This window comes from Beta vulgaris, chromosome 2, assembly GCF_026745355.1.
Source record: "Beta vulgaris subsp. vulgaris cultivar EL10 chromosome 2, EL10.2, whole genome shotgun sequence".
Classification (NCBI taxonomy): Eukaryota; Viridiplantae; Streptophyta; class Magnoliopsida; order Caryophyllales; family Amaranthaceae; genus Beta; species Beta vulgaris.
The window spans coordinates 9,513,354-9,536,314 of record NC_079203.1 but is presented as its reverse complement, the minus strand read 5'-3'; the positions used below and the strand labels follow the sequence as shown (position 1 = coordinate 9,536,314).

At 35.6% G+C, this 22,961-nt stretch overlaps 4 protein-coding genes and 2 long non-coding RNA genes across 9 annotated transcripts; 2 read left to right on the top strand and 4 right to left on the bottom strand.

Annotated features, from left to right (window-relative positions):
* Positions 1-2,436: 2,436 nt before the first annotated feature.
* LOC104887413 (probable xyloglucan endotransglucosylase/hydrolase protein 23) lies at positions 2,437-3,973 on the bottom strand. The gene is made up of 3 exons (XM_010672033.4): positions 3,528-3,973; positions 3,239-3,432; positions 2,437-2,988 (listed from the first exon to the last, which is right to left on the bottom strand). The coding sequence occupies exons 1-3, from the start codon at positions 3,786-3,788 to the stop codon at positions 2,571-2,573; spliced, it is 873 nt and encodes a 290-aa protein (XP_010670335.2). The 5' UTR covers positions 3,789-3,973; the 3' UTR covers positions 2,437-2,570.
* On the top strand, positions 2,861-14,203 carry LOC125494645 (uncharacterized). Of its 3 annotated transcripts, none has more exons than XR_007270957.2 (4): positions 2,861-2,998; positions 9,753-12,305; positions 12,619-12,811; positions 13,484-14,203. It is a non-coding gene; the product is annotated as an uncharacterized LOC125494645 (long non-coding RNA). The 3 variants fall into 3 exon arrangements; XR_007270956.2 differs by having other exon boundaries at positions 12,981-14,203; XR_007270955.2 differs by having other exon boundaries at positions 12,619-14,203.
* Positions 8,541-10,046, bottom strand: LOC104887412 (probable xyloglucan endotransglucosylase/hydrolase protein 23). The gene is made up of 3 exons (XM_010672032.3): positions 9,783-10,046; positions 9,298-9,491; positions 8,541-9,121 (listed from the first exon to the last, which is right to left on the bottom strand). The coding sequence occupies exons 1-3, from the start codon at positions 10,044-10,046 to the stop codon at positions 8,725-8,727; spliced, it is 855 nt and encodes a 284-aa protein (XP_010670334.2). The 3' UTR covers positions 8,541-8,724.
* Positions 12,045-19,685, bottom strand: LOC104887415 (hypothetical protein). The gene is made up of 4 exons (XM_010672034.4): positions 18,661-19,685; positions 15,488-16,093; positions 14,526-14,814; positions 12,045-12,262 (listed from the first exon to the last, which is right to left on the bottom strand). Exons 1-4 carry the CDS (start codon positions 19,342-19,344, stop codon positions 12,237-12,239), a joined length of 1,605 nt encoding a protein of 534 aa, XP_010670336.2. The 5' UTR covers positions 19,345-19,685; the 3' UTR covers positions 12,045-12,236.
* Positions 19,299-19,919, top strand: LOC125494646 (uncharacterized). Its single transcript, XR_007270958.1, has 2 exons — positions 19,299-19,428; positions 19,681-19,919. It is a non-coding gene; the product is annotated as an uncharacterized LOC125494646 (long non-coding RNA).
* Positions 19,920-20,082: 163 nt separating this feature from the next.
* On the bottom strand, positions 20,083-22,308 carry LOC104887417 (uncharacterized). Of its 2 annotated transcripts, none has more exons than XM_048638277.2 (3): positions 22,159-22,308; positions 21,123-21,626; positions 20,083-21,019 (listed from the first exon to the last, which is right to left on the bottom strand). In XM_048638277.2, exons 2-3 carry the CDS (start codon positions 21,411-21,413, stop codon positions 20,288-20,290), a joined length of 1,023 nt encoding a protein of 340 aa, XP_048494234.1. In that variant the 5' UTR covers positions 21,414-21,626; positions 22,159-22,308; the 3' UTR covers positions 20,083-20,287. The 2 variants fall into 2 exon arrangements, with proteins under 2 accessions (XP_048494234.1, XP_048494233.1); XM_048638276.2 differs by having other exon boundaries at positions 21,123-21,893; positions 22,159-22,299.
* Positions 22,309-22,961: the final 653 nt, after the last annotated feature.

Here is a 22,961-nt window from a genome sequence, read left to right as displayed (position 1 = left end):
ACAAGTACTTTGAATAATATAATTCAAGTAGATTGTTCAAGTTTCGAAATGCATTACACTCAAGGACGATTAGCAATGATTACCTACTTATATTGACTAATCTATACACTAATACTTTGTATTTGCTTGTGTTTGCATTAATATTTACTCGAAAGGCAATACATGGATCAATATACAATTCTATAATCAACATACAAAGAAGTAAGATTGTACATGCGAAAACGAAATGGTTAAATTTAAAATTTCAATACCAATCAAATATTGAATCTTTAATACAATAATTTCAATGTAAATGGGCATATTTCAACATTGCTTTTGTAGACACAGTGTAGACACATCTCTTGATGGTATATCGCTAATTCCGACAAGAAAAATCGAAATGATAACAAATCCCACTCAGGCCAAAGTACCCGGTACGACAAATCACGTAGTTCGAAACACGACACAAAGGAAAAGAGGATGTATATGACATAACCGATATCGAGGTTACCCAAACTGGTGTGGTTTTATATACAAAACTGAATTATTAAGTCAATTACAACTGTGTCAAACTAAAACTGTATGGGTCAAACTAGAGGTGATCATGGGCCGGGCCGTGCCTAAAAAAAATTTGCCCAATGGTCGGACCGGGCCGAAAATTTGTGCCAAAAGCTTGCTATTTCGGGCCAAAATGAGCGGGCTTTGCATGCCAAAATCGAGCCGGGCCAAAAAATAGAAAAAAAAGTCATTTTTAGCTTGCCCAAAGCCCGTCTAAAGCAAAAAAATTGGTCGGGTTAGGCCCGACCGCGGGCCAAAAAATTCTGCCCAAACCCGACCCAGAATCGGGCTGGGCCAAATGATCAGCTCCAGGTCAAACCAAAAGACAACTATAACTCTATAAGTGAACTGAAGTGGAAATTGAATGAATTGAATCGGATTGAAACTGAAATTGGAAAAGTTAAAATTGAATCAATTTAGACAAAAGAAACTTAATTCAACTCAACCGAAGTTAACCAAACTGTTCGGTTTGAAGCATAACTAGACCGTTTAACCGAATTGATACCTCTAGGTCACCAACGGTTTCCCGTTTCCCCATCAAGCCCTACCCCAGCCTGCATCTCCGTCGCACAGAGGCACAGGATTTTAAACTTTCCTTCCTCATTCTTTCACCATATATCCCTGGGCCCCGGCTCTGGTTAGTTTCTCATTTTTTTTTTCTCTTTTGCTTTCGTTCTTGAATCTTGCTTTATGACATTTTTCATTGATACGTTCTACGGGTTATGCTTAAATTTTTAATTTCTTTTTGCTGAAATGGACGAATTGTAGCTCAATTATTCTGTTTAGTTTCGGTGAATTCTTGACGGGTAAAATTTATTTTGTCGAAAGATGTGGAATTGAGCTTTCTGTACGAATTATCATGGGTCATTGCACTTTTCTGCTTGCAAGTTTTGTGATACTCATTATGCTGTTTTAAAATGGTTATGAATTGCTAAAATTTTAACACGGAAACTTAATTGACTCGTATGCTTAATTAACTATGGATATATACTTGGTTTACTGCAATTAGTTAACATAGTTTGCGGCTTACTTGTGTTAGTGCAATAGATGGACTCATTAGCTTTCTGCGGCTCGCTTATGTTTCTGGGTTCAAACTTCTATTGGATATTTGGATTTTTTGCTGTTTAATATTACAATTGATAAGAAATGGCTGAATTTGTAAGATGGGCGGTGTTAGCGCACTTGGCGGTTGGGTTGGGGCAGTGCTGGTGGTCATTGTGGAGGGGGTTGATGGTGGTTGGGTCAAGCGTTGGTGGAGTGGTCAAGGAATTGGTCAATGGTTTTTCAAGAAAAGTGTAAGTGAAACCTTTGGGTGTGGTGGGGAATGGAGGTAGACAACTTTCAACTTTGGGTGTAAGGGTAAGGTAAAGAGAATTATTGAATTGACCAAATAAAATAAACAAGAGCCTCCCTTACTCAGTCCGGGAAACCTCAAACCAAACGCCCTCTTATTGCGAATTAAAGGGTTCAAAGGATGCTATAAGATGTTTGGTTAATTTCCACATCCGGATTCTGGATACTATTAATTTGAAAGTCATCATGAATTTTTATGTCAAAGGTAGTTCAGGACTTCAGGCTTATGAGGTATCCAAGTCAAAATTGAATATCTAGTTATCGGATATCAGGGGGGTGGCATAGGCCATCTCCTCCCCTGTCAATTGTCATATTGCATATCTAGTTAAAATTCAAGATACACTAGTTATCATATCTGGATGAACTAATTTTATCCAGAATCGACTCTCCTAATGGAAAAATTGTGGTTCACCCACTGATTGATAGATATGTATGCCAATTTTCGAGTGCGGTTGCATTGATGTGGCTAATAATGTCCTTGAGGCAATATCCTAGAAATTCGCAATTTGTTGTTTTGTTGTTTATGAATATCCAAAGGAACCAATCTTAATTAATAATACTACTTCGTATATCACATGTGGAATTTGCACATACTTCACTAAACTATATATAAGTATATATATAAAAACGAATGAAAGAATATAATTAAATGGAAGCTAGTTTCTCATACTCTAATGAGTCTAGGAAGTCATGGCAGTGCACTCCTTAGGAAGGCCTTGAGGAAACCTTTTAGCGTCTGTGCAGTAATTGTAAATCATGAAGTTCTTCTGCACCCACTTCATCCTAGCTTGACTCGCATTATCAAGCTCTTGTCTCAACCAGGCACTATTAGCAGTCCTCGACGCAGAGGCGGAGGCCGAGTTTGAGCTGCAAGATGATTTACCCTTTGCTACAACACAAGCGTTGGCATTAAAGTTCCTGTATGATGCTGTAAATGGAGCTTTTGACCAATCTGCCTTCACCCTCCCACCTTGGGTAGCCCAGTCATCAGCATTCCACAGACTTGAATATAATTTCATTGGCTGACTCTTTGGGAATGGAATTCCAATTGATTCCCAGTTCTTGAATTCTCTGATGGGTGTTGCGTCAACTGAAAATCTGCATTTGGGTAAACACTGTGAGCCTTTCTTTTACTACTATTATTTGTCGGAGTTACATATGTTAAATCATGCCTCAATTCCATATTGTCTACTTATTTATACATTGGCAATTGGTTTATAGGCTATGTAGCACAGAAACAGTAATGTTCCGGAAAGGGGAGGTTTCCGTGCTTTGTAGATTATACGCCACAACAATGCGATAAAACTGATAATTATCGAAGTATATAGAAATAAATGGAGTAGCTTACATGATTCTCTTGGGATTCCATAGAATGGAATATGTATGGAAATCAGTAGTAGGGTCAAACCAAAGGCGAAATTGTTGCTCCCTTCCTCCCTTTCCGTGGCTGAAGACATTGGTATGAAGAGTATAAGGTTGACCAGATACATTTCCTAAGAACTCAAAGTCTATCTCATCATGGGTTGGTCCTTGTGATGATAACTGCATACCAAAAAAGTGAAAGATTAGCCGACTTATATAAAAAAAAACCAGTCAAAGGGTTAAAATTCATACAATAATAACGAACAGGAACTTACATAATAAGCTGTGACAGTTCCAGCAGAGTTTCCAGGGACGAGTTTAAGTTGCATATCAATCTTACCAAACAGATACTCGTTCCTAGACTGAAACCCAGAGCCAGAGGTCTTATCAAGCGACAGCGTAAGCTGCCGGCCACTGTTAAGAATCTTGCCACGACCATCGCCCCAAGTAATGTCGAAGTCTCGGTGGAAGTTTCCAGCCGAGGCAACAACTATAGAAGAAGCAATGAGCAAGAGTGTATAGAAGAAAGCCTTCATTGTGACTGTTTAGTGAGTTAGAGAGTGTAGTAAGACTAATAGTTGATTATTGTTTATGAGGATATGTTTGAAGAATGCATGGTGAGAAATGTATATATATAGTAGCAGCAAAGGACGAAGGTAGCTGGACAAAGCTGGTAAGAAGGGGAAATGTAGAGGAAGATGAAGGTGAAACAGCTGGTTTTGCTACTAGCCATAAAGTAGCTGCTCTAAATTTTTTGAAGTTTATGTGGACCTACACGTTTAAAATTTGTTGCACACGCCTGAGTAATTAAGGATTTAGATAAAGCCATAAAAGGTGTTTAAACTTATCCATAGAAGCTGTGCAATATTTATTTTGTTTACCCATATAAGCCAACTTGCTACAGAGGGCTTTAGCTGAGGATAGAGGTAACTCGTTCCTTTTTAAAATTTTAAATATTTGCAATTAAAAAAATGTCGGCAGAAATTTGATAGGATTATAGTGGTACTAGACTTTTAGTAGGTATACGTAGTGTTGCAAGTTGCAATATAGTAGTTCCTAGCTCCTTCACTCAAAATTTGCTCATGTGTTTTTGGTTTTTTTTTGAAGAGTTGTAGTGGATGGAAATTGATGAGAGGTAGAAAAATAAAGTTAGGATCATACTAATAGAGGATGCTACTTGGCCTTTTTGATTCATGTGTTTGATGGGGAATTTTTGTAAGTGTAAGTTTTGTAAGAACTATGGTCCATACCTTTTCTATATTATGTTTTAGTCGAAAAGAATTTTGCATTATAGTACACCAAATACTATTAAGTCCTCTTCATGAATCCTAATATGATTTCTAGTATACACTCGGACATAATGTGTGCATAGTACTCTTTAGTACTCTTAAAAGTTCAATCAGTTACATAAAGTAAGAAAAATTGGAAGGATTCAATAAAAGATTCAATTTCTAATAAATTTTTCTTAGACAATTCCTATTTTAGAGGGCTAAATTAGCAAATACTTATATAAGTAGATTGAAGGAAACCCCAAATTAGAAAATAGGTAGAAAGAAAGAAACCCGAATGAATAAGTAAAAGATGTTCTTAGGTAATTTTATGTGCATGATACAACCCACTGTGAACTGTGAAGTGAACTTGCAGACAGAACATTGAAGAGATCCGCTAACTTTCAAAAGAGTTGGTGTACTTCGGAGAGTTGTTTAACATTGGGAAGAGGTACTCTCTATCATCATTTATTGACGCTATCAATAATTGAGAGAGATTGTTATTACTATGATTTTTTTTTTCGGCAACGGGATAATCATTAAATACATTTCTTTAAATGGAAACAGTTTAAGATTTTAAGACATATTTTCACATCAACTGAGGTAATAAATGCTTGATTTAATATTTTATTTCCATTTTAAGCATCTTATACATAGCCCTAAGGACTATGTATATCATTTTCTGATTAATATTACTATGATTGAAGTATATTTTTGGCATCGGGTAAAACATTTCTCTAAAATATGATAGGTACTTTCTCTCCTTTTTTAATCTAATCATTTTTATTTTGGGAAAGAATTAAGGAGGAAGTCTAAAAGTATAGAGAGAAAATGAGGATGGATAGGGGTGAGAGTTCGATGTATGGTTTGGATTTAGGCTTAATAAAATGCGATGTAAACAAAATTTGGATTTCAAATTTTCAATTTGAATCCAGTTCAATTAGAGTTTTGGTCTAACCAATCTAATCTGTGATGATTGGTTATGATCTGAAATAAAGTTTATTTTTAAACTTTTCGGTACGCACGACAATCAAAATAAAGTTTTCGGTACGCACGACAATCAAAATAAAATTTTTGGTACGCACGAGAATCAAAATAATGTTTTCGAGAGTGATTAGGAAGTTAGCCGGTTAAAGTTTTAGGGGAAGGGGAAGGGGAAGGGCCTTCCGACCATTTGGTTTTTAGAAAAAAAAGAATATGTTAGGCCCAATTGTGATCATACTATTCAAGGCCTATCTACTATTAGATTGTTTTGGATCCAATCATTCTCAATTCGATTCGATCTGAAATTCAACTTTTCAAAAACAACTTAATCTGAATGCAATCCGAACATAATTTAAGTCCTATTCGAAGTATTGATTTGGTTTGGATTGAATTGGTGTTTTGGTTTTTATCCAAATAACTTTAGTGGAGAGAGAAATTATAAGGCATGTTATTATAGGGGTGTTCGCGGTCTGGGTTGGTGGGGTTTGAGATGTAACCCGACCCAAACCGCAAATATACGATTTGACAATTTTCCAACCCAAACCGCGCCGCACTTTTGCGCATACCAACCCAAATCGAATCGCGCAAAACAGTTTGGTGCTGCTTGGTTTGCGGTTTAACCATTCTGTCCTCCACGACATTTGTTTTATAATCTAAGAGTAAAAAAAATTGTTCATAAATATAAAGAGTCCAAATAAATATGAAGTTGCCTACATATATAAACATAAATAATAATTTATCAAAAGTGTCCAAGTTCTTTAACTCAAACTTATTTTTTCAGCTGTATACTTGTATGCCACCTAGTCAAGTGTATTTAGAATTTTTTTTATAAAAAGAATCATATAAAATTACAGCTTACGGTGCTGTTTCTATTTACAAAAATTAAAACCCAACCCAAACTGCAAATTGCGGTTTGCTTGAAATCATAACCTAAACTGCAATTTTAAACCGCAAACCAACCGAAACCGCGAAAAAACGGTTTGGGTTGCGGTTTGGTGCGGTCCAAACTGCACTCTGAATAGTCCTATTATTATATTCAAAAGTGGAGTACATGGGTGGAGAAAGAAGAGAAAATTGATGGGTCATGTTATCGATTCTAGAAAAAGCATCATTATATAGATTAAAAAAGAAACGGATCAAAAAAGAAAATATGTAAATAAAAAAAGTTAATTCCTCCTCGAAAGTTGAACATATCCAATGAACAATTTTTTTTGTTTGACCATAATTTGGATTAGAGATTACTATATGTTAATGAAAATTTGAGAAGAATTTCCTTTGGAATGATTTTTCAAATATATATCTAGTTCATTATAAGACAATATTTGTCCAAGTCAAAAAGACTACTAGATTAATAGGGGTGCACCGATCTGGGACCGGACTTGTGGATCGGAATCTGTCTTTTTTGGACCGGAATCTATAATATTTTTTTAAGAATTTTTTTTATTTTATTTAAATATATTTATAAAAAAATTTAATATTTTTAATAATCCTAAAGTAATAAATAGTAGGTTTTTGAATTTCTAATTTTCTACCTTGTAATTTTTTTTAACATATAAACTTTTTTTAATAAAATAATAGAAATTCTTGTCCAACTTGTCCGGACGGAACCAGAAACCCGAAATCGGGAATTTTTGTGGACCGAAGACCAAACAGGTCCAAATTCCGATCCGGTTCTATCCAAATTTCGATCTGAACCGATTTGTGCACGTTTCTAACTCGATATTTTGAAGAGCATGTACAAGTTTGATGAGATTCTAGTAGTCGACACTCTACATGGGCTAAAAAGGAAAATTACACTTAGTGACATGAAACTCAACTATAACCATTGACTTGGTGATTTTGCATGGATGTATGATCTCGTTCGTATTAGGCTCTGTTTGATCAGGAGTAAAATGTTTTGCAAGAATATGAGTTTTTTTTCCCTCTTTTTTCCGTTGTTTGGTTTTTATTAAGGAAAAAAATATAGGTGAAAATCATTCTACCTAAAGAAGGAAAAACACGTTCTCCTCCCTCCTTAGCAACCTTTTACTCTCCTCTTATCTAGCCTCTTCATTTCCCTTTCATTTATATTTTTTCCATTGCTTTTTTTTTTTTTTTATATTGAACCAAACATAAGAGAATTAGCTTTTCAATTGAATTTTTCATTATAGAATGTTTTACATGAAAAATAACTTTACATTGAAAATGTTTTACACCCAACTAAATGAAGCCTTAGTGGTTGTAGTTGGACCAAAGTTTGTGTCACTAAATGTTATTATTCCAAAAAGATATGTAGGAGAAAATTAGTGTGCAAATATCTTATTGCAAAGTACTACCTCTATTTCCTTATAATCTACACATATTGACTTTCACACTTGCTAACGCAGAACTTTGACCATTAATATCTTTAATTAAGAGCAAATAAAAATTATAAAAAAAGTTGATGTTTGGGAAACTTTACATGACTATGTTTTTTCGTAGATATTAATTACAAATGACAGTTAAAGTGAAGTATGTCAATAATGCCAAGTACAAAGTGAGTAGATTAATAAGAAATGGAGGTAGGAGTTACAAAAATGTGGTATAAAGACGTTAGCCACTTGACCATATTGGAATGAAAAAGACTAAAAGAGTAATATAAAAGATTTAACAATCGCACTTTTGTTTACTACTTTTGTTTGTTTTTTGAAGAAGAAAGATCCTATTGGACAAACACCTTTTTGCATAAGTCAGACTCTTTGAAATTATTGGAAAAGAATAGGACAATTCCCCTTATTGGAAAAGAATATGACAATTCCCCTCCCTAAGAGCCCATAGCGGAATTTGATTCCTTGACCATCAAGTTAACGAGGAGCATCCCTTTAGACTAGACTACGTACTAATTGGTTCATCATTCTACTAGTGTTACTTGGTATGGCAATCTGTCATTGCTAATATGCTTATTTGTTGTATGCTTCAATTGCTTTGAAACCTGAGTTGATTAAAAATTTTCAAGTCCACGATATACATGGAACTTGTACGGATTATGCCCTTGAAAAGACAAAATAGGCCTCCAAATCATCAGATAATTTAACCTCTTTATTTCATTGGATCTTTACTATTATCATATGTTACAATGGAAAAGATTTCATAGAATCTGTTCATAAGAAACTATTAATACCAAACTAATCAATGAAAGAATAAGTATATCCGGAAAGTCATATAAAAACCCTTGTTCTAACTCATCTCTGTATAATATCAACTAGTTGACTCTGCACTCTTTAGGAAGGCCTTGAGGAAACCTTTGCCTATCAGTGCAATAATTGTAGATCATATAATTCTTTTGCACCCATTTCATCCTTGCCTGAGAAGTACTATCCATCTCTTGTGTAAACCAGGGATTAATCTTCGAGGCAACTGAGCTCGATTTGCAAGACGATTTTCCTTTAGACCAAACACAAGCATTGGCATTGAAGTTCCTGTACGATGCAGTGAACGGTGCTTTAGACCAGTCTGTTTTCACCCTCCCGCCTTGTGTTGCCCAGTCATCGGCGTTCCATAGACTCGAGTATATCCTCATTGGTTGATTCTTTGGAAAAGGGATACCCATATATTCAGAATTCTTGAATTCTCTGATAGGAGTGCCATCTACTGAAAATCTGAAACAAGGTGTTAACAGTGTGAGGACAATGAATCTGTTATAAAAACTTTTTTTTTTCTAATAGAGTTGAGCTATTCTGTAAACATGTTCCGTAAGCTTTTTTAGAAGTTTTTGATATAGTAGTAGGTGGTTTTGACAATTTTTCGAATCCTTTTTAGATTAAGGCATACTTACATGATTCGTTGAGGATTCCAGAGGATGGAATAAGTGTGGAAGTCGGTAGTTGGGTCGAACCAAAGGCGAAATTGTTGCTCACGGCCACCTTTGCCTTGGCTGAAAACATTGGTGTGAAGAGTGTAAGGTTGACCACTTACATTCCCCAAAAACTCAAAGTCTATCTCATCATGGGATGCTCCTTGTGATGATAACTGCAAGCACACCAAAAACCAAAAACACAATGAGAATATTGGTTATTTGAAACAGTACCTCCTCTGTTTATGAGTAAGAAGCTGTTTTTGATTTAAAGCCTTAAAGGTTATAGTAATGCTAATCATGCTCATGTAAATTTTTACACTCTTAACAACATATGACTTCTTTTTTTGAATTAAATTATAATGTTTGTCACTTTTGTCTCTCAATAACTTGAAAGAAATTCATGAATCATATGGTTTTGTTAATCCATAATGTAGGTAAAATATGTAGATAAAATGTAGACTCACATAGTAAGCAGTGACAGTTCCGGCAGAGTTGCCTCGTACGAGCTTGAGCTGCATGTCAATCTTGCCAAAAAGATATTCGTTCTTAGACTGGAAGCCAGAGCCAGAGGTCTTATCAAGGGACAGGGTAAGCAACTGGCCATTGTTGATAATTTTACCGCGTCCATCGCCCCAAGTAATGTCAAAATCTTTGTAGAAGTTTCCAGCAGAAGCAATGGCAATGAAGGAAGCAAACAGTAGGAATACGATAGTTTTCGTTCCCGCCATTGGTGTTTCAAAGGACACAAGTGATTTGTTTTTCGTGTAAGTTGTAAGATGGAAAATGTGTTAATTGTTGTGATGTATTTTTAGTTGATTTGTGAGGTTGATTGGTGAGTTTAGAAGAGAAGGGGGTGTTATTTATATGTGCGTAGGGAGGACTAAAAGAAGGGCCAAGAAATGAGCGGGAAGGTTCGGAAGTATGAAGGTGAAACAGCTAGATATTAACCGTAAAGCAAATGGAATGAGGAGGTCATAATTTTAGAAACTACTAGTACTCACCATATTAGGTCTGGCTCCACGCGTACCTAATCTTTATGTTTTATTGCACACGGTTTCCCAAAAAAGGAGGCTTGGGTTTGTTGTGCATGTCCACTAATGACTAACCTAATCACTAAAGGGGGGTATGGTATCAAATTGGTAGTATATAAATAAATGGTTTTTGATAGATTGGAATAAAAAAAGTCAACTTTGATGTAGTGCTTGAAAAAGTTGGGACTATTTTATTTTTATAACGAAAGAAAATTTAGACTATGCATTAATATAGGATCAACCAAACACATTTTTACGGATGATGAAAAAAGCATAGGATTATCAAGTTCAAACCAATGATCAAGATTCCAAATCGAATGACCTTTATATGTTAGGAAGTTCGCAACTTGATTAGCCTCACTAAAACAGTGATTAATAGTGAGTAGTGATCGAAAAAACCAGCAGACTTATAGAGTTGATAACCACTAGATTATCACCCTCAACGCAAAGATGCTTAGTTCCTTGTGAAATGGCTGTCTTAATACTTTTCTACATCCATGCAGTTGAAATCGAGGTATTAGGGTGAAGACTGATATACCCCCCCAATAAGATATATATTTCTTAGATGATCTTTGATTAAGAAGCCAAAAGAAACGTTCTCATTGTCGACTTTTGAGCCATCAAAGTTAAGCTTATATAGATGTAACTCACCACTTCTTTGATAGTCCTGATATGCTTATATGTCTAGTGGATTTTGAAATTAAAATATAAATTCGATCCTCTAAATTAAGCGCATGCTTCCAGTCTTTCAATTTTCTTTTTGAATTTTAGTAGGAAGGAGGGGAGAGTACCTCTTCTTGATAAATAAAAAAGTTGGGACTATTAGATAAACTGATATATAAAAAGCAGCTCTAGTGTTATATATAGGTCTAAAATCTTATGAAATGTAACTTTTTTCAATAGGATTAACTTTAATTTGTACTTAATAGTATTTTATGTTATTTTCCCCCTTTCTCTTTTATATGGCACAACAACTAAAACAATAATGATGTCATGTATATTAAGAAAAGTCCAAATATCGGTAAGGTTTAGGCTTATATGATGCCGGAACTTTATCTTTAATATCTATTTGTCAAAAGCCCATATTTTTTCTTTTATCAATATGTCATACGTGACCTTTTTTTTTTTATGCTTCACTCTATCAAATACCTTTGATTTTTTTTATATACCAATATGGTAATTTGGCTTATTAAATGGTGCCTTCTCTTTACTTTTAAGTTTTTAACTGTTAATCAACTTTAATCAAACTATTCAAGCCTATTAACATGTAAACAAAAAAGATCAAACTAGAGTTGATTAGGTCAAATTTGATTTAATGAGTTTAGTTTAGATAATTTTAAGTGAAGCAAATGCATCCTAAAAATATATATTTTTTGATGTTATACTTCCTTTATTTTTATTTTAATGTGCACATTTTTTGATGCACAACTATAACCATTAGTTAGTCGTGGAAAAAAAAAACTTCGACCATCGTTACTAAACAATCCAAGTGAAGGTAAAAGGTAAAACTGTAAAATAACAAGGTAAATTGACTTAATCGACTTTTCATATTGCTTAAGTGTCACACAATGGTATAACAAGCCATGATAGTCCTTTAACAATGATTTGAGGAACTTTTGGCTGGTTTATAAATCAAATTCATCAGGCACATATCTCATGCATAAAATACAGCATAACATAAGTGAAGACTTGAAGTAGACAAAACGCCAAATAAACTGACTGCCAAGATAGATTCCACTGATTAGCACTAAGAACTTGATCATACAAGTCCAAAAGGCTTATTAAGGTATATACAAAGAATCATTTCTGTTTCAGCTTCATCTGTATTGACTTAACTCAAATCACAAAAGATTGACAGCATCATGTTGGTAAGTAAATCCTCGCCGCTCAGCTCAGGCCAAACTCTGCTGCAGCTGAAAATTGAAAGCAACATCAATGTCTTCAATAATAGTTAAGGTACACTTTTATTAATTACATCATGAGTTAATTGCTCCACATTAGACATACGACATGTAAGCCAATCAGCTCCAGCATATGTAGCATTGCTTGTTTTAAATCGAATGCTAGGAAAGGAAAACTAAACAGAAATAGGAGCACCCATAAACGACCTCCAATCTTGGCACTTATATATGTAATACCTTAGACTGCAAAATTCCAGCAACATGTATAAGTAAAAGAGTTCTATCGTACTTGCTATTAACGAATTATAACCCAGATAAGCGAACAGACGAAAAGTTAAAAAGAGCTAATTCTTCATCACTCTACTCAGGCAAAAGGAAAACTCAATACAGTTCAAAGGACCGTATTTTGAAGACTTTAATTAGAGATTCTAGCATTGATTTCCACTCCAAGAAGATCATGAGTATCTATCCATTTTCCAACACAAGCACACAACAGCAAAAGAAATTGTGTGAATCACTGTCTTGCGAACTCAATCAAAATTTCTCCAACTCATTATTGAGGTAACAATTTTTATGCCCTTTCTTACTGTATGATCTCCATGCTTTAGACACTAGCACACAATATGCACCAAAATACAATTTATGTATGTGCTTTACAATTCAAAGATCATGGTGAAAAGCATCAGTAACCTCACAAAGGCACTTCTTTTTCTATCCTTATCCCTAGCAGGATCATATAAAAGAAGACGATGGAAGCAGGTATAACAAGACAGGTGGAACTTTCTAATGGGAAAAGGGAGAATAGGTGGTTAATTCTTAGACTGCAAAAATCCAGCAACATACATAAGATTAAAATTTTCTGTCGTACATGCTTATAACGAAATGTTAAAGTTTTACCACTCTACTAAGGCAAAAAGAAAGTCCACAATTCAAAAGGAAAGTGTGCTGAAGAGTCAAATTCGAGTTTCCATTAGCATTACCTATACTTAAGATTCTAGTATGAATTTCCACTTTAAGGAGATCATGAGTAATCTATTCATTCTCCAACACAAGCACATTACTTGCACCAAAAGAAACTATCTTGTGAATCCTAAATAATGTCGCCACCTAATTGAGGTAACAATTTCTGCACTAACAATTTTTCTGTTGGTTTCAATTCAATGTTCTATTTTAAAGCAACTGCGCTCTCAGTATTCAGTAGTATGATATTTGTCCCTCAATCTCTTATATTAGCTTTTCTCAACACAATGTCAACAAGCACTTTACATAATGCCCGTGGAGAAGCTCCCGCCTCGAGTAGAATGTTACACGGAGGGTATCAAATGTATGCACCAGCAAGCATTAATAGTCTCATAAAAAGATTCCTTGTTCTATTTTTAATCCCTAGCAAGATCATATGTAAGAAGACGATGGAAGCAGCCAAGCAGGTATAGCTAAACGGGTGGAAACTTTCCAAAGGGTATAAGGTGAATAGGATATTTTTCTCTCCTTCAGAAGCTTGGAAAACTAAATTTGTCTACATAAGAACCAAATCCTAAAGTCTTGTATGGCCCAAATGATAGCCCTGTCATAGAGTGGTAAAAACCGCCAGTCAAAGCATCTATCACGCAATAAAACAAAGGCCAGCCAGTAAAAGCTCTGCATATTTCTTTCTCCAGCATGTGGCTCAAGTAACTCACAGGCCACAGCATTCCATGCATGCTCTTTGCAGGGAGATTAGAGACTCAGTGCAAAAATGTCACCAGAAAAAGGGTTCAAACACATGCAACTCAGAGAATCCTCTTGCAACTTCCATCCATCTAGTCATTCATCTAATTACTTAAATCCCTCATTCCTATGCTATAAATAGTTTGCTGTATGCAGCTGCGCTGCTCACTTCTATTTATATACTGGTTACCTGAATCTACTTTGGTCCTTCAATGTCCCAAATATAGATCCCCATCGGCGTTCTAAGTTGCAAAAATTTTACTGTTCTATTTCGCTTTGGTTAAAACTAAGAAAAGAAAAGGATCGACAAAAAAAAGAACCTAACAAAAACAGTGAGATTCCACAAACTCACAAATCGCAATCCCATCTTAGCATATTAGAGTTATCAAGGATATCAACTGGCTCCAGCTAAGAGTCAGAAGTAACTATAAGAGTTGACCTACTGCCATTGAAAGAGCAAAATTGTCATTAACTGACAAAGATTTTTGCAAAAAACAGTCATTTAGACAGCTAGAAAGGAATAAATACAAAACCTGATGGCAACATCAATCTAAAACCTGAAACTAACCTTTGCAAGATGATGGTACAACATAAACATGCAATTTCACATGGTTTGGAGGAAGAGCCAGCCGCATTGGATAAAGCTTTCCATTCAAAGGACTGCGAGCGCATAATGCAAACTCTGTTAAACCTGTCTCTTTCTCCAACATTTGAGTCAGCTCCTCCAGACTACTGCCTTCAAAAACTAATGAGCATTCTCCCTCTGCTTCATCAACAATATTTCCATCATCGTCCACAACATTATAGTGTATAACTCGGCCTTCATTCTTTGCACTTGATGCACCAAATCCGCTATGCTGCAGTTAGACAGATTACCAACAATTTCTTAAATCCCAGACAATGTAACTTCATAAAATTTTACAATAACAAACTCAGATATCCCAACTACCTTGTATGTTTTATGTTTATTTCCTAGAGCAAGAAACGTCCAAAGATCCACGATCAACATAGAATTGATAAAATCCACATATTTCAATTTAACAATTAGTTTTCGTGTTTCAATTAACATGCCAGTTTCAGTTTGACATATAGATAAAAGACAATGATTAAAAATACTCAATGAGTACTGTATTGTTCTAATTAAAGTTCACTAATTCCCCCCTCCACCTATCCTCTTCATCCATAGACATGTGTTTCTATTCACAAATTTACCTTACCATTCAGACTATCACCTCTTTAGCAGAATTACAGGGTAATGGAAACAGACTTAGGACATGTATTACCATAGATATACCGATGATTACTTCGTCAAAAAAATTACTTAAAAATTGATTATAATTACCATCATTTATCACTGCATACCAAACAGGCTGTAACTCTCCTAATAGCATACATAAGCTGATGGTCGGAGTCTCAAGATTGGTTTTATATTCCATCACAATCATTAAAAACCAAAACATAAGTTCTTGTCAAAGGACCAATTCAACCAAAAGCTTAAGCTGATGGTCGGAGTCACATAAAAAAACTCACCCCAGATTGAGAATTCCTGAAACAGGAAGGATCATACTCTGATTCACACCTCTCAAACTTCCGTTTCGCCTCGCTTTCATCCTCATCCTCAGCCTCAGCCTCAGCCTTAGCCTTAGCCTCAGCCTCAACCTGTTTTGGAGTATCATAAACTTCCAACACCTCAATCTCCCAAAGAACCCAATCCTGAGTATGACTCCTGCTAGGAACATCATGAGTAATCGAATTCCGCCATGGTGGAAGTCCACCATTAGCCCTTAAAAAGTTACCATATCTTGTCTTCAACCTGACTTGCATTCCATCTCTTAAAGGCTCCCACTCTATAGAAGAATCCAATCTTCTAGGCATAATTTGCTTAACTTTCTTCCCTGTTACACCTAACAAAAACTCATCATCTGTTGCTGTTAAATATTTTCCATAACAGCTCATGAAGCGCACCAGGCTTACGCCTTCTACAGATTTTACGTACTCTACCGTCCATCGTGCGTACTTTGTTCCGCCATGCCTGTCTTGGCATACAGTTTCACCGTCGTCGTCGGCTATAAGGTACTTGTCGTGGCTGCTACGTAAGCGCACTGTTTTTGCATTGTGGAATAACTCCATTTCACTCTGTTTCAAGTTTCAACACAAAAAGAGATTGTAAAGAAATGAATTTGATCTGGTTTGATCTGTTGAAACAGGAAGAAAATCAATGGGGATTTGGGTTTAGTTTATTTGGAGTATTGAATTTGGAGTGATAGGTTGTTATGGGAAAATGGGATTGTGAACAATTCAAGATTTGAGAATTTTTGGGGATTAAAGAGAATTTCTGGGATTTGGGTTAGAGATGCCAAATTGTGAGGGCCTGCTGAGGGGGGAGTTGTATGGCTGTTTTGGACGTGGGAAGGGTAGATAAAATAATAAATATTAGTCTTATATGTACGTGATGTGTCTTAAACTGTCTAAAATTGATTGAAATTTGATAAAATGATGTTGTAAGGATGAGTTTGATTTTTTTTTTTATTTATTTGAGAATTTATCTGTAATTTAGTCTCGACAACAAGATTTCTCTAATTTTATTATATAATAGAGATGATTTGATATGTAGTTAATTAGTTTAACGGTATTGGGATTTTAGTTAGACAGGTGGGGAAAATATTGGAAAAAGTTGGTTTTAGTGACAGTTGGGAGTGGATCTAACGTCTATATGTCGGCTTTGCCGTAATTGAAAGGTTTTTCATTGCAATTTTGTAATTTTGTTGGAAAACTCAGTTTTTTTGTTGACTAACCGCGTGAAGGGTATATCTGGTATTAGGCTAGGATCATAATATTTGTTGCGTCATGCGTGAAAGGTTGTACACGTGGGATGAAAGAGTGTATAAAATAAAAATATTATTAATGAAATTTTTTATCAAAAACAACTTTTTAGAAGGAGCTTTTTAAGAAATAATCTTTTTTAAAAATTTTTATTAAGAAAAACCTTAAACATCAAAAACCTTGTCAAAAGAAAACATTGACCAATATTTTTTAGCATTGACTCAATTATAAATTTGCCAACAATAATCTTTTATAATAATTTTTTTGTCAGAATAAATTTTTTATAATTTTTTTTGCAAGTTAAAACCTCATACTAATTTTTCTTTTATGAGATGAAATCTTACCTAATTTTTCAGTGTTGACTAAGTCATTTTCGATGTAGACCCGTGCTTGTATTGAGATGTGCAATACTTGAATTGGGTTGAATTGAGATAGGCAATATTTGTATTGCAAAACCAAGAATTTTTTGGAGGATTTGGCTAGGAGAAGCTAAAAAATAGGATATCATAAATAGCAAACACAGAATGAAGCAACTCACTTTGTATGGTGACTGGAAAAAAGGTTGGAAATTAAAAACAAAAAGGATCAAGTGCCACTCTCATCGGTCAACTTCAAAAATGGCTTGGTCAACATCGGAAAACTAGGTAAGGCTGATTGCAAAAAAAAAAAAAAAAAAAAAACAGTTTAAGATATTAATTTGCAAACAAAAAATTGACATGAATAATTCCAAATTTTACTAGTCTTCTAAAAATAATCATAACTTTGAATTATTTTACAATATTCGCAACTTTATAAGCTATACCTTCTCAAAATAATCCGAACTACCTAAAACGGATTAGGGTAGGCAATAAAAGTGATAGTTTGATTTATATTGAGAAGATCTTCCTTGAAAGTTGGAATTATTCTGGAATAATTTAAAGTTGAGAGTATTTTGAGAAAAGAGGTGAAAGTTAGGATTATTTATGTAAATTTTATGAAAATGTTGCATTTGACATAAAAAGTGTCTTTTGACAAAGTTTATTAGGTTTAAGGTTTCTCACTTTCTCTTGACAATTTTTTTAATAAAAAAATTACTTCTGATAAAAAGCGGCTTATATAAGGATTTTTCTAACCAAAACCAACGTTCTATTATTAAAAGAAAACTTCATATGGATTTGTGGTAAGTCTTTGAGTTTTGTATAATATCTTCTTATCACTTATAGTAAATCAACTTCCAATCTTTTTACAAAAATGAATACACCTTTTTGTAGGCCCATTATAAAAAGAAAAGAAAAGTATTAATCATCCATTTCACAGCCCCAAATTAATATTCTCAACAACAGAAGTTGTCTAACAATTTGCAAAAGGTGACAAGTGAAGTGATACTGAATTCCTATATCCTTTGGCTGTCGACAATTATACAACTCCCAAAACCTATAATTCCCAGTTTCTGACCATTTCTAAAATGTTCTTTCCTAGTAACCCTACAGTATGCGGCAATGCTACATTTACTTGGTGGGTAGTTAACCCACTAGAATTCTAGAAATAGAGCATTAAAAACTATTATAATTGATGAGTTGGATCCTACTATTTATTTATATCTATGTTGACACACTTGATAGATAAAGTTTTTTCCTACCGTATGTTACTACCTAAAGTATGTCTCTCCCTGTATTCTGTTTTAGACTTCCGGAATTACTTGCTATTTGGCAGTTGCTACATAACGTTCTTTGTCAAGTTTTTTCTCTCTACATTTTCTCTAAAGTTAGGCTCCACAACTATCCACGCACCACCTTTTCTCTCTCAATGTTAATAACGCAGAACTAACATTCAGGTCCACCATTTTACATAATTAGACATGTCCATACATAATTAGAAACAAGAACCAAATATAAGCGCACCTTGTAAGCACCAGCAACTGAACAAGTTGTAGGTGAGCTTGTTGCTGTTGATACTGATTGATCGCTTTCGTCTTCAACCCATGAACCAGAACTTGAACTACTATACCTTGCTAATGCTACGTTATTGATCATGGAATAAGAAGACTTATAACAAGCAATAACACTTTTGTTATGGGCTAATGATTTGGAATTCCTAGGCCAAGAACATCGATCAAAGTCCGCGGTTGCTGCATCATCGTCTAGAATATCCACCACCCAAAGCACCCAATCCTGCGTGGTTTTCCGTTCAGGGACATCCACTGTAACCGTGTCTCTCCAAGGTGGTGTCCCAGCATTAGCCCTGAGGAACTTCCCCATGAGTGGTGCCCGCAGTTTCACGTAAAAATCTGCACTTATGGGCTCCCATTGTACTGACAGGTCGCAGTCAGACTGCACGGTCTGCAGGGCCTTATTCCCTGTCCAGCCTAACAGGAAGGACTCTTCTGATGCTGTTAGGAGTTTGTCGTAGCAGCTCCGAAGACAAATCCTGTTAGGGTTGTCTTGCACAACCTTGACAGACCAACGTGCCTGCCTGCTGTTGCCATTTTTACTCTGCTTGATTGATTCGCCATCTGAACCTGCTATCAAATACCTGTTGTGATGGCTTCTAAGCCTGATGAATTTTGCTTTGGTGAAGAATTCCATCAGGAGGTAGAGTTGGTGGGATGCCTTTGTTTTGTTGATCAAATGGTGGTGCAATTACTTGAGATTTGATTGTCAGGACTCAAGGTAATGGCATGAATCTTGTTTGCTTCAAATTAATAAATTGTCAACAAAGTAAAAATAGTCTTATTAATATATATGTTTGCACGATTGGTTGAGCCAATTCATGGATTGATTAGTCTTGTAGCACTTATATCATATTAAGACTGAATCCACGAAACTATAAAGAATTAGTAATTACTTATAAGCTTAAAATGTCTTAAGGTCAACCATATCATCTTATAAAGTCATGGTTGGTGGCTGTTTTTTCTTAATCAGCAAGAATTCAGGACTCTTCCCAGCCAGCTGCTTACAATTTAGGTCGACCTGTTCATCATCTACAGATTTTACCAATCTTGGCCATTTCTTATTGTTACTACTTGTATTTGGCACATCAAAGGTCTCAATCTTTTCATATGAAAAGCCATTGTATGAATTTATTTTTCCGTCTGTGAGCTTATATTGTTTGAATTTGAACTTATTTGGCATTTATCTAGACTTATTGACCCTTATTTGAATCTAGATTTCGTAATCTGAACTTATACATCCTACAATATAAATTCATCTGATTATTCTGATGTTATCGTCGGAATTGTGTGCTTGAAACTTTCAGTTTGAACTGAAAGAACATGAAAATAACATTATACTATTGCAAAAGATGAAAATACCTTGCATATGGAATAGTAGGGAAAAAATAGTACCATTATCTTTCTTATTAACATATAAGAATGAAGTTATAATATGGAGGTAATAAATGAAAACAGAAGGAATGGCCTAATATGTATAGTCAGTAGCATCAAGAAACTGGTGCCCACTGCACAACTGCACAAAAACTTGTATCTAGGCCTAAATGTACAACTGGAGTTTTTTTTCTTCCTAATATCAATCAATCAAGAAACATTGTTTTAATCTTCTCCCACTCTTCTTCTACTCTTTCCAGCATTCTATTGGCCTCAGTTATCTTCACTTGCCATGTTTCCTCCTCGACTTTCATCTCCTCGAGTTTGTGGCTCTTCTGTCCCATTCTCGATATAAGCTCTTCAACTTCTTCCAAATTGTTAGCCTGAGTTGTCTCCAAATCCTTGATAATATGCTCAATGTCCTCAAGTTGCTTCACTAACTCCTTTCTTTGGGCTCGTAAAGTTCCTAACTCGACCTGAAGAGTCTCTAGCTCACGAGCTTGAGCAGCATCCTTCTTAAGTTCGACCATGAGCTTCACTCTTTGAGTAGAGAAATTAGTGTATTCAATTAAATCTTGGGAGGCGGCGTCATGTTCACTCTTCATTAGCTCGAGTTTCTCCTGGAGATGGAGAAGATCACTAGGGACATCGCCTTGGGATGACATCTGTGCATCAGCAATAAGCACCTCAATGACCTTCTCAAGCTTTTTATCTCTGTTTGAAGATAGAATGGTATGGAAATCAAGGTCTTTTAATTCTTTGAATGTTTTCTTAGCCATTGTAACTTCAATTTGGTGCATATGTTCTGACTCATCTGAGGTAGATTCCTGGCCATACCCGGAAACTGTATCCGGACTTGCTCCTTGACTTTTGGGGCTATGAAGATCATCATTTAGGCTTGATAATTCGGACTTGAGTTTGTTGAAGGAATCAGAATTCTGAGTTTTTCAATTGGAAGACAAACTATAAATTTTTTGATTCAACTTCTTAAACAAAGTCAAAAGCAGAAAAAAAGAAACAGATCTAGTAAGAATGACTTACCACAGGTTTTTGATCTTGAACACTACTTATTCCCTGCTTGACATGTTGTGCCCCAGTTGAGCTATAATCCATCTCGACAATATCAACGATCCACAAGATCATGTGATCAGTGGCGGTCCAATTAGCAGGTTCATCATGAGTAACAGAATTTCTCCAAGGGGGAACACGAGGGTTGGCCCTTAGAAAACTTCCTGTGTGACTCATAAGTTTGATATACAAGCCTTGTTTAATAACCTGCCACTCTAAAATGGCACCCTGTCTAATAGTTTGTATAACCTTCTTTCCTGTCATGCCGAGCAGAAACGGGTCTTCAGATGCTGCTAAGTACCTATGGTTCCAGCTGCTCCTGATGCGGATGACATTGGCCTTCCCCTCGACAAGCTCGTAATACCAACGGGCTCTGTTGGAGGAGCTGTCGCGGGTTTGCTTGATTCGATCCTCATCTTCGTCAGCTAGTAGGTACTTGCTGTGGTGGCTGCATTTTAGCCGGAAGACCTTTGCTCTCTGGAAGAACTCCATTTTCTTAGCAAGGGTGTGTTTCTATGATCAGTATTTTAGGCTTTAATTGTAAGAAAAGTGGAGGAAAGCGTGTACTAAGGATATGGTCTAATTGACTTTGTCAAAGTTGTCAACAAACAATATTAGCTGTAGCCTGTGTGTGGACAGGGGAATTTGCGTTTTCTTAGACTCCTCATTAAGGGGAAATTTCCTAAAGAAGAGTCCCAATAAGGATCGAACCCAGATCTCTCACCTGGAATTCGACAGCTTTGGCTAATCCACAACCCAAAAAAAAAAAAGAAATCAGGGGTATTTTTCATTAATCATTTGTTAAGATCAAGTAATTCACTAGTTTAGCAATTAACTCACTGATTCACAACCCAAAACAGACAAATAAGTTCCAAATAATGTAATGTAATGTAAACTCACTCAAATGTAAAATTACTCAATTACTTATACTAATTTATTAAAACTAAATACAGAGTATAACAATAGAAGATAATAAATAAAGAATTACATCTTATCGACTAAATAATACCTTGAGGCGCTCGACGGTTTCCTGGGAAAATTGGATCTGGTGTTTGTTCAAGAACACTTTGCCGGGTGAGTGAGTGAGAAATAATTTTGGGGTTTTTTTATTTAGTCTTAAGTGAGGAGAGAGAAAATAAAATAACCAAGGCTAAAAGTTTTTTTTGAAAAAATAGAAAAAAAAGAAATGAGCTGTCAACTTGTTTTTGAGGGGAAAGATTGGTGCTATCATTATTCATGGACAAATGATTCATCAACCCATAAGGAGCCACATCTAGAGGACAATGATTCTCTCATCTTTGCTCAACACCAAAAGGAATAAATCTAGCTAGATGAAGGGCTACACTATTGTCATCCCTCATCACGTGAGACCAACTACAAGACATAAACACTCTACTAAAAAAATAAAGCATCATCTAGAATAGAATCAAAATCAGAAAAGAAAGTATCACCCAAAGAAAGACGATAAACTAGAGTTTGGCAGTCCGTCTCGAAAACAACATCCTTGTAGTTATACGCTCGGCCCAGCTTGATAGCTAAACATAGAGCTTTCCCTTCTACTACAGCAGGGGGCCACCATGCACGCACTCTACGGGTCGCAGCAAGAATGATCTCACCATTGCAATCCTGCGCAACCACACCTATCCCCACCCAACCATCATCCTGGACAGAGGCATCCGCATTAAACATGACGCTACCAGCACTGGGCCGTGGTGAAGGTCTGCCACCATAAATCTTCGTGTTATAAGCTCCGAAATCCGTAGCTGCTCTAGTGGCCATCTCAACCACCACACTGTTCGGCTCATCAAGCTT